At 45.0% G+C, this 16,301-nt stretch overlaps 5 protein-coding genes across 5 annotated transcripts; 2 read left to right on the plus strand and 3 right to left on the minus strand.

Moving 5' to 3' along the window:
* Positions 1 to 2,904: 2,904 nt before the first annotated feature.
* GL218_01807 (Mitochondrial chaperone BCS1) lies at positions 2,905 to 4,371 on the minus strand (the record flags this gene model as incomplete). The annotated part of the gene is made up of 1 exon (XM_033578288.1): positions 2,905 to 4,371. The coding sequence occupies one exon, from the start codon at positions 4,369 to 4,371 to the stop codon at positions 2,905 to 2,907; it is 1,467 nt and encodes a 488-aa protein (XP_033437790.1).
* Positions 4,372 to 6,251: 1,880 nt separating this feature from the next.
* On the plus strand, positions 6,252 to 6,674 carry GL218_01808 (uncharacterized protein; the record flags this gene model as incomplete). The annotated part of the gene is made up of 1 exon (XM_033578289.1): positions 6,252 to 6,674. The coding sequence occupies one exon, from the start codon at positions 6,252 to 6,254 to the stop codon at positions 6,672 to 6,674; it is 423 nt and encodes a 140-aa protein (XP_033437795.1).
* Positions 6,675 to 9,870: 3,196 nt separating this feature from the next.
* On the plus strand, positions 9,871 to 10,735 carry GL218_01809 (uncharacterized protein; the record flags this gene model as incomplete). Its single annotated transcript, XM_033578290.1, has 2 exons — positions 9,871 to 10,102; positions 10,203 to 10,735. The coding sequence occupies 2 exons, from the start codon at positions 9,871 to 9,873 to the stop codon at positions 10,733 to 10,735; spliced, it is 765 nt and encodes a 254-aa protein (XP_033437794.1).
* A 534-nt stretch (positions 10,736 to 11,269) lies between these two features.
* GL218_01810 (Nitronate monooxygenase) lies at positions 11,270 to 12,638 on the minus strand (the record flags this gene model as incomplete). The annotated part of the gene is made up of 5 exons (XM_033578291.1): positions 11,270 to 11,378; positions 11,438 to 11,656; positions 11,707 to 11,792; positions 11,877 to 12,457; positions 12,515 to 12,638. 5 exons carry the CDS (start codon positions 12,636 to 12,638, stop codon positions 11,270 to 11,272), a joined length of 1,119 nt encoding a protein of 372 aa, XP_033438759.1.
* A 1,337-nt stretch (positions 12,639 to 13,975) lies between these two features.
* On the minus strand, positions 13,976 to 16,045 carry GL218_01811 (uncharacterized protein; the record flags this gene model as incomplete). The annotated part of the gene is made up of 3 exons (XM_033578292.1): positions 13,976 to 15,081; positions 15,136 to 15,424; positions 15,476 to 16,045. The coding sequence occupies 3 exons, from the start codon at positions 16,043 to 16,045 to the stop codon at positions 13,976 to 13,978; spliced, it is 1,965 nt and encodes a 654-aa protein (XP_033438760.1).
* Between the last annotated feature and the right edge of the window lie 256 nt (positions 16,046 to 16,301).

The following is a 16,301-nucleotide window of genomic DNA, read 5'->3' on the forward strand; positions in this document are numbered from 1 at the left end:
TGTGTTAAATGCAAGTAAAAAGTTACTATTTGGAATATATGCCTCGTTACTCTGTCCTACTTTATTGCGTGGTGTATAACTATTAGGTATTTAACGTCGTGATTAACCCCCTTATTTTATACATTTAACATTAAAAGATGTATATAACGGGCATCCAACCTTTCTAGCCTTAATTACCATATAGGGATATTTTAGGTCTCATTAATATTATAGTTTCTTGATAACTCAAACGGCTTCTTTATACATAGATTGTGTATAGTGCGGTGTGATATTTAGGCTTTTGTGTTGCCAGAGGGTTGACCTCTAGTTTACGTGCTGGTTGTTACTTACTACCTGATGTAGAAAGCGACATGATACATGATGTGTGATCCCGCAAAGAGATATATATATACCTAATATAGCTACTCAAGCCACCATATACCGCAACTGATTCTATGAAAATCCGGGCATAAGCTTAAATTAATTCTGATACTTTATCTATAGCCACTTAAACGATTTGAAACTATATCCTATTCCGTTGAACTCCGAATATAGACCTAGAATAACTCCGCTGCTTTGTTTGAAAAGGGATATATCTCCTTCTTTTCTGTCTGTGACAAATTTCTCTTACTTAGAGTCTTCATCAGGTTGATTCCTCTGTTTATATTATGGCTACCGTGGGAAACCCAGATGTATTGGCTCACGATAACACCAGAATACAGTTATTGCAACGTCTTAGGGGATCCAGCGTTCATATTCCGGATCTGTCTCATTCGATAAGCCACTGGCCCCAAATGGTCCATGAAGAAATCGAACGGCTAGATGCAGATGTACAAAGGTTACTTGCAGGGTATGATGCCTAAGTACTATCAACTTACGACTTCTAATACGCCACAGCTTATTCCCTTCCCCGAGTGATCAAGGGCGGCTTCGAAAGATGCAAGCTTCCAATTTTGCGCTTTTTGGAGTTTTGTGGTGGCCATTTGCGTCGTATGAGGCTTTGAAAATCGTTACATATCTATGTGTCTGGGTAAGACCTATAATGACACTGTGCATATATCTGGACTACTAACAGGTATATTTTGGGAGTTGTTTGCCTGGGATGACGGTATAGTATCATTATATGTCTAAGTAAAGGACATTAGGCTAATATTCTGCTTGACTTAGAAACTGATTCGCTTGAATTCTCTGGTATCTCGAATGATGATAATGCTGCCGCAAAATTTCGATATGAGACTGCTACCTATATTCAAGAAAGTCTGTCTGGAAAACCAGAGATTGACCTAATTCACATATCCACCAATCCGATCATCACCAGCTTTAGGCCTGTAGGTGAGGCGATATCAAAATCTTGTAACACGCGTAAGTTCATATTATCCTCTTATCCACAATTTATTTAGCTAATATTCTAAAGGCCAAATCAATACCTTGCTTCACGAATTATTGCTCTACGTGAAAATGTGTGGAGAGGAGCAACGATACCAAACAACCCCATATCTACCAACCATTGAAGAATATAATCGAATACGAGCGGGTTCGAGCGCCACGAGAGTCTGCTTAGCTGCCATAGAGTAGGGACTCTAATTGTCAAAATTTTACTTCCATATTTCCTCTCCGAGTCTCTCACATATGTCTAGGAGTAATATACTAAAAGTCATTAGATATGCTCATGGAATCAACCTGCCCGAAGAAATAATGAATAGTCAGAAGATGGAACAAATCTGGCACGAAGTAACTGTTATTATCTCGACGTGAGCATATACCTTGAATGATCTTATTGGCCAGGCTAAAATTTGTTCTTACAGTACAAATGACATGCTGTCTATCAAGAAAGAAGTGGTAAGTTGGCAGAATATATATTGTCTCTATCTATATCACCGTTAATGATATATAGGCGCAATCACAACTTGATACACTTATCCCTCTCCTCATGCTTGAATCTCGGTCCGTCCAAGACGCAATTGACCACGCTGCCAATATTGTAAGCGCCTCGATCAAGAGATTTGAGTCTGCAGAGGAAGAAATTTTAGCAGAGTATTCCTCCATGCCCAACGCCCATGAGGACTTGCGTAAGTTTCTTGAAGGATGCAAATGTGCCTGTACAGGAAACTTGAAATGGAGGTAAGTGCTTTATGACATTATCTTAGCTCTCGGATCAACTGGGTTAGAACTAAATAATGCTGAAATATCAACGACATATAGCATCACCTCTGAGAGATATCAGATTGGTTGTCAATCCATGCAAGGCGGTATCAACGTTACCCTTTAACGGTCTCGACAAAAGTAGATCTCAGAAGGAAGAGTTAGGATTGGTCAGGCAACGAGGATGGCGCGTTAGGCGAAATATTACTACCAGTGAGTTTGTGGATAGGTACCTACCTAATATATGGCACCATAGTTTTGGATAGGGATAGGCGTCAATGAATCTCTTGTTAGGGATAGATGTAGGGCTATCAACTAGCCACACAGGGATAGTTATGCTACCTTATTTATAAGATAGCTAGCTGGAACTTACTCTCCTAGTCATACAATATACTATGACCATACTTATACTACACCCCCACTCTCCAGTGACACATGATACGGCGCGTTGCACCGTTGCCCTGGGGTTTTATAGAAGCTCATCAACCCCGTACGAACCGTGACAGGATGGCCACCTGCCACTCTATGAGTGATGTATCATACCAAGGGTAGCCTAAAGCCTAAAAAAGTTCAGTATTCTATCTATACTTCCTATAAGTACTAAATCAAGATATCCATTCTCTAAGGTCTATTAGCAAGCGTCGACGTGCGGTCACTCATCCTAATTTCTAACCCGTTATCTAACCATTTCCCAAACTCCGCTATCCGAAGCAATTCTAAAATAGAAACCTTACTATAGTACAGTATCTCGCTAAACTATATCATAAAATATACGTTAGAAAGTTAGGTCTTCCCATTGCCTACAATTTCAATATCATCGTCCGATGACCCTGCAGACAGCTCTCTCTCAACCCACGCCGAGATATTTGAAGCAGCCTCCATAGGGTTGTCTAAGTGTAGTTGGAAAAAGCCTTGTAGTTGAGAAGGGGTAAATGCGTCTTCTGGGATATGCGTCGCGAATTCCGAAGCGAGCCTCCGTAATAGTCCATGGTCTACTTGAGGAATGTGATCATCCACCAATTTATCGTTATCTTTTTGTGAGAGCAATGGCGGTAACTTATCAACGTCTGACATGAACATGCGGAGAAACATTTGCTCAGCTGAACCTTTACTGATGTTACCAAGCATGACTTTCATATCGACACGACCAGGCCGCACCAGAGCGCTGTCTAACCGATTCGGCTTGTTTGTCGTCATGATTACGATACGCCCTTCTGGGGACCCGACACCATCTAAAACATTGAGCAAACCGGAAAGAGTACAGTTTGATACAGCCTCGTTATGCGGCTCGCGATTGGCCAACTCGCGCTTCACCCAGATGGCGTCAACATCCTCTAGGAGTACAATACACTGCGGTGGAACCTCGTTGAACATTTGCTCAAGATCTTGGTCAGTCGCTACGCTTGGAATCTTAACTTCGTATAAGTCGAGGCCAAATTCACCTGCCAGAGCAGTCGACAGTGATGACTTTCCCGTACCTGGTGGTCCATAGAACAAATAACCTCTACGATAAGGCATGCTACGACTCTGGTACAATTTCTTGGTGTTGGGATCGAGGTATTTTCTGATATCTGTAAGGAGTTCCTGTTTCAAGGCATCGTCAAAATGAACTGTCTCAAGACGACGGATAGGCTTGCGAGACTTTGGTTGCCAGGACATGCCGTAACGATCTCGTGCATAGATAATGACATAGTATTGAGCCTGTCTATCTGCATATTCCTGGCAATTCTGAATGAGCTTCTTGATAGGCTCGGTTGACCATCCAAGACAGCCTATGGTCAGCTCTTCTCCTCCGATGCCATCGTAAGTAGAGTCGACCATAGATGCGTTGAAGCTATCGAGCGATCGCCTAACCACAAACAGATTACTCTCATACCAGAACCACACTGTCTCAAAGTGAGGTAGATACTGTATATCACGACGAGTCTTCTTTAGCAAGGCGGCTCGGTCCGCGATAGCACCGGGTTGAATTTGAGTGCGGGCCGTAAAAGACCGTATGGTTCGAAATTGTACGATATTGGTTAAGACCCAATTCGTCACATGCCTATTCAGCGGGTCCCGTCCAGGTATTATCACGTAGGAAATGAAGAAGTGACTGACCCAGCCATACACTTCGCGCCAAGCTGTCTTTAAAAGTCGCCACGCTGCGGGGGCAGCGCCGACGCACGCGGCGAGGGATCCTAAGCGTGTGATGTCTAGCCCGGTTATCCAGTGACCAATGATCTCCTTAAGAGAGTTGAGGCCATGCATTGATGGGTCAAGGAAGCTATGGCTCATTGTAACCCCAAGGTGAAAAGGCCGCATGATAGTGGCGCCGCTACCGTGGAATTGACACCAAAGCGGTTGGTTGGTTGGTTTAGTTTCCCATAACTTAACAATCGCACCGGGAGTTGAAGAAGGAGAATGATGATAATATTATAAAGAATACATGGAAGAATGATTTAAAAATAGATGACGGTCAAAGTAAAACCAACATGATATTTTCTTGAAATATATTACATAGAAATAGTCTTAATGCTATTGAAGCTGTTTATATTTTATCTGTCAAGGTGAGTTCGGTGAGATGAAATTGAAAAAAGAAAAAGAAAACCTGGAAGAAGAATTGATTTGCGCCACAAACACCGCCACTCTCTTACATTCCATTCTCTTAGACAGGTACCTAAAGGTTCCATTTACTTTTTAGATTTTATCGCATTTTACCCCTGAATATTGAATGAGAACAAACGCAACAAACCCACACTATTTCTAGTCTCTTATACGAAAAACCAACATAACAGACTTCATATAGTTATAGGTATTTTACATGGGTAACCGACATATGCATGCTACCTGTATGTATGGACCCCTAAAAGAAATCCTCCTCGAATTCTCACTAATGTAACATTTAGAGAATTATTCCTAATGACCCGATGCTCGCCTCATTCACCTATCTTTTTTTTTTTTCCCACTTTCGCCCATTTTCTTCAACAGACAATGGTCAATGGGTTGAACGATGAGCTGGCAGCTAGGCCCATGCTACTTACTCCTGCATGTAGTTATATTCCTCCAATCTGATTGAGGGGCACGAAAGCCTGCATCATCGCCAATTCTAATCCAATCCCCTTTCGACATGCAACGAATCACCGCAGGGGGGCACGGAGCACAGAATTTACGGTCTTACTCTACTCCCCATTCCTGGGTCCGGCAACCCTCGTCGACCAACCTGGTGATCTAAACTGTAAGCACCTATCCGGCGCCGGTTTTACATATGCACGAGAGGCTGTACTATGGTATCCCATCGCATTATTATCTTATCCATCTCCCCAATTTTTTCTTCTTCTCTGTTTGGACATGCGCTTAAACGCCTTCCCATCGTAGAATACGTACCGTCAAACCGTACTCACGGCTCCACGGCAGCCACTGAGCATCAACTATTTTATCCGGGTAGTGCTTGTCCAACCACTACATATAGAATCCGCCCTCCGGCACTCGGCCATCTTCGCTCAAGCCAGCCTAACGATTCTTCCGCGTACCAGGGTATGACTGACTTCCCGCTGAGATCTACCTACCTAGGTAGCTTCGGGGTCTGCATATCGTCATGTCCTACCTCTGTGGTGATCCCTGTAGGCGCCGAAGCAGCTCCTACGGACGGGAACCTACGACGTGCCAACTCAAGAAGACGCTATAGACGAATTATATCGTCTTACTACTTTTGAGTCTGCACACATTGATCCTATCACAAATTCCCCGTCTACGCCGTAGGTCCTCCGTGTACTACGTCCCCAAGTCGATCGTCGTTGGTCGTTGTCGAACAGTGAGACGAATAAGATTCTCTCCAGCCTTCATCAACGACCCCGCCATCGTCGTCAGTTATTCGGCTGTACACCTAATGTAGGCGTCTAGAGTGAGTGGCCGTCGGCCCACGCGAGACAGTGATCGCTAGTTACACACTGCGACCTTAGAGAGTTGGTTGGAGTAGGCTGCAGATAATAAAATCGCTCCCTTCGCCCCAACCTTCTCTTATCCAGCCGGTTTCTCTTCGTTGCCGGCCCTTTTACTTCGTTTCTCGACGTTCACTGCGCCTATGGCGCGCCATGCTTCGAAATTGTCATTCTTAATCTTCCACTCCGTCGGTGCGTAGATTGCCTGAAATGTATATACCCCAGACGAACCCTCTCAATCCCGACTCCTCTCTGGCTCCGGCCATAAGACTCGGACTGGGCCTTACATCCGCACACGAACTTGCCATACATGATAATCTCCCCCTTCTCAAGTCGGTCTCATCCCAGGCGCGCCGGCTCCTTGCCTATGGCCTTGGCATATTCCCGACTGCCCATGATCATGCATTGAACCTACAAAAGCGATCAGGGGCAAGCGTAAATACCACCATCGGAGTGGTAGTTGGTATTCTCCTGGCGGTATTCTTGGTCGGCTTTTTCGCCTTCCTATACTTTTACGGGAGGTCAATTCGCTTTACCCGCAAGAGGCGTCATCGTCGCAAATCTTCCGGTTCAAAAGGCAACTCGGAAGGCGGCACCGGCGGTGGTGCCGGCGATCCTCCAGCACCTGCATAGCAAATTTCATCTATTCCGATTTTGAATCATCTTTACGAAGTTATGCGCTTGGAAAAAGTTACGACTGCGAGCGGCAGCGCCCTGCGAAGATAGTAGAGGCAACGCGATGAGCATACGGCTCTAGTTACAGGAATTTTATCGGATAGTTACAGAACGGCGTACACGGCGGCCAACAACAGAATGAACGGGGCTCTTGTTATGAATCACGAGTTAACGGTTATTTAAATCTGGTTTATCATGTGTGTATGATACGAGAACAAGATTTTGTACGGAGCATAGGAGTTTTGGGCTGAATTGGCATATAGCGAGCTATGGTCGCCTACGATTATTGTTTTGATGAATTTCTTACCTATTCCTATATTTCCATTCTCGCCATCGTGTTTTGCCGTATTAAGGAACCCGCCCCGAATGCTGAAGGTCCTAGGTGAGTTTAACCCCTTGGATCAAGGGACCTAGGTCGCCTCATTGCCCCCACGCTCGTTGATCGTCAATCTAGCGTTGATGCCCAACGAAACGCTTTCCTTGTGCACCCACCATCAATTATATCAGGCTCTCGGCCACATTCCATTCTATGCCAACTCAACCCCCTTGTCGCGCAAGATCGCTGCGTTGAACCAATCATATTAATTCTTAGCCAACCACCAAAGCTCTTCTTCAACTTCAATACCTCTCTGCCACGACTCGTTCTGTCGTACAACAGATGTTCACCTTCTATGCATAAGGTACAGGTGGACCCCTGACACGATTCCACGGCCAAGTTGCCAACTCTTTCTTATCTCATAAGTCAGCTTCAAATAAGCGACACGTCCGTAACGTACCTATGGTGTCTCGCCCTATAACGTCTCTTTCCTTGTGCTACTACTTAGCATCTAAATACTTAAGATATTATTCCGCCGGCTGCAATTCGCTCACTCCAATGGCTCCCACGCCGCCGAGTAGCTGTGAACAAACCGGCCAGCATCCAGCTTGTGGTGCTTGGGCATTAGGGCCTTTGCTAGCTGGCAGGTAGGAGGACACTTGTCTTGCGAGGCAATGCCCGTTGTAACCGAGGCTTGTTGGTGATATTGGAATATACTAAGATCGTTAAGGAGAATATCCTATCCGGAGTAGAAGAGTATCCTTCTGATATCCCTCGCCTTAAGTTAGGTATGTCTGATTACTATTATTGTTATAAGAACCGGGAGATCAAGCGAGGGCGAAATGAGCAAGAGTAGTTCTTGGAGATGGAAAGAAGCCCGGTATTAGAAGTGCGTTATTCCCCTCACTATCATTCTTCCTTAATGTGTTGATAGTAGCAACATATTAAGCTTCATTGCAACTTTTATGACCAAGATCTTGAAATTATCTAAGAAACATTTATAGTCCTTCAGCTATTTTAACAGCAATGCCGTCACTAAGCAACCCAGAGGAAGACTAAAGGCCAATTAACAGTCTTCCCATAGCCCTTTACTTAAAGATACATTAGCTAAAAAGACCATGGTCTAGTGATCTGAAGATATGACAGAGTAGATAAACTCCCCTCGCAGAGGTTTTCGAAACTTTTCTCAGATTCGAGCTAGTGGTAGGGCGACAATAGTAGTCTGGTTTCCTCAGGTCGAATTTACGCAGTTTGAACTTAGTTCTACCTTTTCCTTTTCTCCTTTTAAGCGACCTTTAAGTCCCGTTTTACGATTCAAATTTTATTCTTTTAGTCGTTTTTCTAATTCTTCAATAAAACTTATCGGCAATGAAGGGGAATTCTCAATGCTTATATCGTTTTCAATTTTAATAAGAGTTATAAAGCTAAAATTTGGAATTAGAATTATAAATACGTCGAGCGAGGGAGACTTGTCGTCTTGCAGATGATGTCTGGAGGCATTACTGCTCGACGGGCCCTTGTTACTAAGATATGGATAGTATATCTACCTGATATATTTACACTAAGCATATATCTATAATACGTTCTAGTAATATAGTAGTCCCCCTATTATATCCTACCAGGTTAAGTTTCTCCTAAGTATCAAAGAGCTCCAGCGTAGGCACACCTATAAAAACCAACTTAGTATTGAACTGAGAAGGTTATAGGAAATAATAAAATTCAATTGACAGTCTTTTGATAAGTTATGAAAATGAATAACTCTCGGTATGGTAGTTAGATGGGGATGACACTCGAATTCAGCCTTCTTAGAATGCCATCACGTATACGAAAATTATACGAATTTTAAGGGATAACTAACCTGAGTCATGGGTTCGGTTTTCGATCAGAAAATCAATCACGAGCCATGTAAAAACACGAGAGGGTATTTGGGTCATAGCTAAAGAACAAGTGCAATTATGTATAATTCCTTTCTTTTCGCCTACTCTCGTATTAACTACAATTGAAAATACTAGCTAAGGTAGTTGGACAAAGAGCAAGAGTTACCCTAAGGAGGCTAATTTTTACTCGACTTATTTTCAATGTAACAGTTCACGAAGACATACTAAATTTGAAAGCTCTTTCTAAGCTAGGCAAGTTTACCCAATACTTTGATATGAAGCAATTTCGCCTTTCCATGTCAAGCTTCCCCAGTAGATCGTATCTCCATATATTCGCCCCTATCCTCTCCAATGACGCACAGCTAGGAATAACCGTCTAATCCTATAATATAACATATGATTCCATCCTTCAATTAGGTAATTAATGTTATAATATTACTTACTATAGGCTATGTCATGCTACTCAATTCGCTTACATATTACCCGTTGCCAAGGTGATAAAACAGTCGTTGGTAGTATAACCAGTCCTGTGCCGCAATTCAAGCCCCAGCTTTACCAACAACCCATCAATAACGTCAGGGGATTTATTTGTTAGCAAAAGAGCTAGTATAAAATGGGTACGATCTACAACTACAGCTTATAATCTGATCCGAATTTGTATTATAGTCCGGTTTACTTGCGGCTATACCAAGCCGCCAAGAAATTCAACAAAGACATAGACGAAGATCCCCTGGCTATGTTTTTCTATTTTTACATAATAATTGCCTTGATTGATGGTCAGCACCGTTATGGCTCCACTACCGATCGTCACCAAGGCGCAAGGCGGTCTCGATAGCTGCGAGTATTTATACTTCAGCTTCGATTTCGATGTGGCCTCTCGCTGGCTATAAAGTATTCGGGAAACTCAAACTGGCGAAGCTCTTATCTATTTTATCTCGTTATATCCACCAGATACCAGAAAATGAAGACCTGGACACCAACTCTTTCTATTGCGGCGCTTCTGCTGCCCCTTGTGGCGGCCGATTGTGAGAAGTTCGAATTCAGGGGTCAATTCGGTGGCGATGGCTTTACCACGACACATAACCAAAGCATGCCAGTCTCTTCATGGACGAACTGTACAGCGGAGCTTGCCAGTCGAAATGGGAACAGTAACGGAGGCAGGAATGGCACCTGCGAGTTCCACCGCTATAACAGTACGTCTAATCCACTTGCCAGCTTCACTTAGATGGGCTACCTATGCAGCCCCAAGGATCAAACCACAAACGTGGGTATATTTCTAACACCATACTCCAGTGGGCTTAGTAGTCCATCCCGAAATCCGCTTCATCAACTTCGACTCGGAGACGTCAGAGCACATATTCGAACTCGTGAGAGAAAACGCAAACCCAACCGCGTCCAGCCTCACAGACTTCAACGCCACAATAGTCATGAACTACACAGCAGTCCACACTGACATAGCCCTCGGCGACGCTGGGTACTATGCCTTCACGCCTAACATACGCTGTTTTGACGGCGTGCTCTCCGACTGTGACGACGACGATGACGATCCCGAGGATATCAATGTGGGTAAACTAATCCGTGCCTGCGGTCTATCATGGATCAACGAAGACCAGTCCCGATTAAGCACTGGCCACCAACTGTACTCTGGCGACGAGGGCTTCGTTCAGACAAGTAGCCCTGCCGAGATCAGAGAGGAGCCGCAGCCTAGTTATGATAGCGTTGCTAACCAGGCCACTGTTAGCGAAGACAACAGTTCAGCCAGGAGTAGGGCTAGCAGTGCAACTCTACTTATTGCGCTAATAGGCTGCGCATATAATTTCATATAAGAACTGAATTCTATACATATTGGCCCTAATATATATAGCCTTGATGAAGAGTAGCAAAGCGTATATAAGTTGCTCTTTAAGTCTATTGAATCTTACGAGAAGATGAGCTAGGGACTACGAGCATGCAGGAGCCTGTAGTCAGTTATACCCACCCTATATATATTAATATATGGCTAGAAAAATGGTATAAAATAATTTGACTTAGCATTGATTGCTTTACTTAGATGCAGGTACCTACAAATATAGCCGTGGCCCATAGAAATCTCCGATTACAGGGGAATAGTTTAGACGGTGTAGTATATACGATATAGAAGACTGTCTAGTCGTCTCTTGGGCCATCCATACTTCCTAATTCTGCCGCTACTGAGTGTTGTGGGACTATAAATAAGATGTACACCGGATATAATAGCGTGCAAGTATCGAGGTGAGTCCCTACGACACTGAGCCACTCATAGCTCCGCCCCTAACTCGCGAAGAAAATAGACTTGTCCATTTGCAATGCAGGCTTACATTAAGGCTCTATCACGAACCCATTTAAAGGAACGACTTTAAGCTAGTAATCGCCTTCAGTGCCTCCTCCCTCACCTCTTTCGTGATCTCCGCAGCCGGCTGCTCTTTCTTAATCAAACCGACTCCCGTTCCGCTACCAGAGGTCAGCTAGAGCTATATATAACATGAGCAAAAAGGGCCAAAACTACTTACGACCAAGTGACCAGCCTAGACACGTCACCGCTGTCTTTTGCAGCGTTGAGCCGCTTCGCGTTCTCGTCTAGAGGTACCCCGGCGACGTGGTCGTGATACGTTGGGGTAACGATGGCGCGGCCGTCATAGATCTCGGGCCAGTTTATCTCGCCTGTGATGTGGTCGTGGACTTGCGACCTTGACGGCGCGGAGAAGCGCAATATGTTAGCATACTTGATTCTGGCGAGTAGTACGTAGATAAAGGAGAAGTAGTAGTAAATAAAACTCACTTCACCGTATTGGAGCCTCCATCTGACGTGGCTATGATCGCCTTTCTCTTATAGTCTTGCGCATCAGACTCAGGTGCTACCATGTACTGTATAAGCATTCGATGTCAGCAACTCAACTGTCGCCCATATGACTTCTCATCAGTTGGATGAGCCGGTATCGAGGAACTCACCCTTGTACCAAGTACAGCTCCCTCCGCACCTAATGCCAATGCTGCCGCAACCCCTCTACCATCGGCGATACCACCGGCAGCCCAAACCGGGATCTCCTTGTCGGGAAACTCGTCGCGCAACACATCTATGACTTCAGGAACTATGCTCACGATACCAGCACCGCTCGCCCACTGGTGACCGCCGGCGTCGACGCCCTGCGCGACGATTATGTCAGCTCCGTAAGCGACCGCCTCTCGAGCAGCCGCCACAGTCCCGACCTGGACCACAATCTTAGGGTTCCATGGACTTCCTCGAGACCTTAGTTCCTTTACGATAGTCGAGTGAGTCCCCGGTGCTTCAGGCGAGGGCGCAAATAGCCATATCGCAGCTGGTCTGTGCCGCTTCAAGATTGGCACAACTGTCTCACCAAAATATCGTGCGGATGGCATGAATGTGAGAACCCCCACGCCGATAGGTAGGTGGCTATTATCATTCTTAGATGCCTCAAGGTCGAGGAGTTGCCACGCTTGGGTGAGTTGGTCGTCGAGTTTCTTTAGCGCGGGGGAGTCCGGGTTGAAGTCCCGACCAGCTTGGATGAAACCTGGGGAATTAGTATATTAGTAAACTACCTAAGAGAAGAATGATAAAATAAACTGACCTAAACCTCCAGCTTTTGTCACCTCAGCTGCTAGCTTTATATTGGTAACTCCGCCCATTGGAGCGCTAATTATCAAAGGTGACGCGGTGGTCGGGAACCACGACTTCATACGTAAGGCTGCCATGGTCGCTAGTCTTTTGTAAGCTGTGCTCATTTGAGATTTTAGAACTAAATGTTATAATCTTAAGAGAGAGCTAGTTGGATTTATGATTTATTTCGATGATGATTTGTCTTAGTAGTGTTTGTGATATATCTTAAAAGTTATCATCTCCGCGGAAATGCCGAGGCTAGAAATAAAACCCGAATCTTTCCTTTTCACCATTAACTTATTTCCAAATTTCAGTTGCTCCTCAGGTCCGAAATTTCTTACGATGGGATCTACTTTAACTCGAAAGTCCCTGAATCATGAGTAAGGGATGACTCCTAAAGAAAACAAACATGATACGCTGTATATCGACAGGATTCACTTACCTATTTCTGACAAGACTACTGGTTGACCCCACACTAAGATCAAATTGTTACTTAATATATGAATATCTCCTCGGAATACTCTTTATTAACCAAGGTTAAAGATTATGAGCTAAGATCATCAAAGCACGAAATACGTATATATAAATAGGTTGTGAGCTGTTACTAAGATATGTACCTAACCTAAGATTGATTACCTAACCTCGTCGTTATATAAGTTCCCGAGGTGGGCCTCCCTGCTCAAGCCGTAAAATTAGTTTATCCGATATTTCAAAAGACGGGCTGCATCTCGGAACCAATTGGAAGAGACGCACGACATCTAAATTTTCCCCAATGAGGGGAAACCCCCACTTCAATTCCCCGCATCAAGTTGATGTACCTATTTGGAGATTTCTAGTTGACATGACATCATAGCGCCCTTGTCAGAAAGACGATATTACTTTCATTAGTACAGCCAAACTTTGCTTCAAGATACAAATTTCTGTCCAAAGAATTCTTCTGTACTTCATTTCTGGCTTATTACCATTGCTGGTAATCATCCATCTATCATCTATCTGGATGAATGCAACCTACTAAAAACCGATTGCTTAAAATGGTGCCCAGTCTAAAGACTATATCACCCTTGGTTCTCCTTGGTCGTCCTTCACCAACTACCTTGGTTGGTTTGCCCTAAACTCAGCCTGGATACATGCTGGCCTCGCAAAATATGCCACGCCTATCATCCTCTAATTCGTGCTCGAATGCCATGAAGATTTCTTCACCTTAAATTACCGAACGCCTGCAGTGCGATACCAACTGTACCGCAAAAACAAACCCTAAAAGACATGCCCTTATCCGTGAGGTGTCGAGTTCATATCGACTGTATACCGCCGGCCAACGCCAATGCCAATGCCAATGCAGGTGGTGTAATGATGAAGCTGAAAATAAAATAAAAATACATTTGTCGAAATGCTGCCTATTGTTAAAATATCGAAACAGGGATGCAGTTGCTTATTAGTGAGAATGACTCGAAGGCCGTTGGTTGGCATATGCAGGGAGAAACTCAGGAACGATACCAGAGCGCAAGTCATATCGTCGACCTAGCGGCTGGTAATGCATCTGGTTCGAGCCCAGGTGATACTGGGAGAGCGGAATAGATGGAGGGGGGTTGAGAAGCGTATTGACGCGACGAACAGGTTTATAGGGACTCGCTCGCTGCTGTAGGTATACCAGTGGCGAATTTGAGATTGGAGTATGGGTTCCATACGATTCGGTTAACGGAGAAGAACCAAACTGAGTTAAACCCGTTGGGCTCTGTCGCTTTGTCGGAGTGCCATAGTTCGACGGAATCGCATAAGATGGCGTCTGTGGTCCGCAAGTGGTAAGCACTGATCCCTGAGGCGCCCAGCCAGTTGTTGTGGGATATACCGTCGACATAGCCTTCATCCCAGCCCCCAGAGGTGGCAACGATACACTCGGTTGGGAATAGGTGGGCTGGGGTTGGTATACGGGCGGGATGATTGCCTGGCTTGTATCAAGTGTAAGGTGTGGCACAGGTAGTCGAAGCGGTCCAGCGCTCCCATGAACTTGCTGATTCGGCGGCATCGTTGTAGCAAGCGGTTGTCGAGTGATTCGCTTCGGAGCGGGCTCGACTATGTCTCCTCCCTCTAATCCTCTCTTTCGCGCCATTGGGTGACCTAGACTGGGCTTGGCTGCAAGCGGGGAAACCGTTGGGGTAGGATGGTAAGAATTCCAACTTTGAGCATGAACTACATTAGGAGAATATGCTGCCGCAAGAGCTAATGGTGCACCCTGTCCGGTTGACGGTAGGATGCCAGTCGGTGAAGGTTGCGGAGAGACGAATCTAGCGTGAGTCGGCGAGGGTATATTCATCGACATAGGAGGCGGGGCTTTTCGACGCTTCTCTTCCATAACCGCTCTCTCGTAATATTCATGGAAACAGGCCAGTTTCTTCAGCCATTCCTCCCACTCCTCCTTAGATGTCAATAAGCCATATCGCATGTTGCTCAAAAATTCCACCTCCATGACGTGAATTTCTTTTACCGAAATAGACGAAACTTCTGCCCACGTATGGTTCGTATAGGTATTATCATCCAAAACTATAACATTTGTTAGGAAATTCATGATGCAAAGCTACTGAAAAAAATACTTACATTTGTTACCTAACATTAGGGCTACCGTTAAGAGTCGATATTCGCTACCCGGACTACCATTCACTTTCGGGTTCGCCTTCTTCAGCCGATATACAAATAATAACGCCAATAGGATCACGTTCTGCGTTACTTGGGTCGTGGAAAGGGTTTTGTTTACCCACTGCTTATACGCGGGGCAAGGCTCGGTATATGCGGATAATGGGGGGATCGGCTCGGAGAGTGGACGTTCCTTGATATGCTCCGCAGAGGTTATCGTGTCCATGGTTTCGAACCAAAAGAAGCAAGTCATCTAAGAATATGTCAGCTAATATAAAATTGAAAAGAATAAATCGGTACCTACTAGAGCGGCAAAATCATCCAGATTGCCTCCGTTTGGACTGATACAAGTAGGGAGTTGCAGACTGTGGGTTACCATAGTCGAGTCCTTCTTGGAGACTGTGCCTTCCGAGTGTGCGCTGAGATTGCCAATAGAGGCGGGGGTGGTTGATCTGGTCGATGGTCTCGAAGACGGGTGCGATTGTTGGGATATAATTGTTTGAGAGGGATAAGGCTGCTGATATTGCGATTGGTGAGGCGGATGAGCTGCGGAAAATCCATTTACGACATCACAGAATACTCCTCCTGTTCGATCTGCCTGCACTAAACCGGCCGGCTGTCTTGCTAGAGCTACATGACTGTTGTACGTGTTCGATAACACGGGGTTGTGGTATGTGGCGCTCATGTTATTTTCGGTGGGGGGCGTTCGAAGACCACCCTTGAAGAGTGCAGTTCCGCGAAGCTGCAGATGATCTCGTAGCTTTTCGCTATTGTTGCTGTTATAGTCTTGGGTATGGCGCAATGGATAAGCCGTATTATGTGTTGGAGATGGGAGGTATGGGCGGAAGCTCGAGGGCACGACGACTGAAGACATGTGGGATCTAGTTGGTTTGGCGTTTTGAGTAAAGGGCAGAGAAAATCGAAGAGACAAAGAAATGAATTAAATGGAGTCCCTAGTCATGAAGAGTTTGGTTTGGTTAGGGTTGCGGGCGAGGTATGGAGCCGTATCCGGGGAGGGGTGACGTTGGTGAAGTAACAAGTAAGTTCCTGACTGTTGTGTTCCATTCACTTTGATGCTGAGTTGCTCCCACGACGGTCTGAGCTGTGAAGTCCTACAACAAGACTTTGGT

The sequence above is a fragment of the Daldinia childiae genome, assembly GCF_008694065.1.
Source record: "Daldinia childiae strain JS-1345 chromosome Unknown Scaffold2, whole genome shotgun sequence".
Lineage (NCBI taxonomy): Eukaryota > Fungi > Ascomycota > Sordariomycetes > Xylariales > Hypoxylaceae > Daldinia > Daldinia childiae.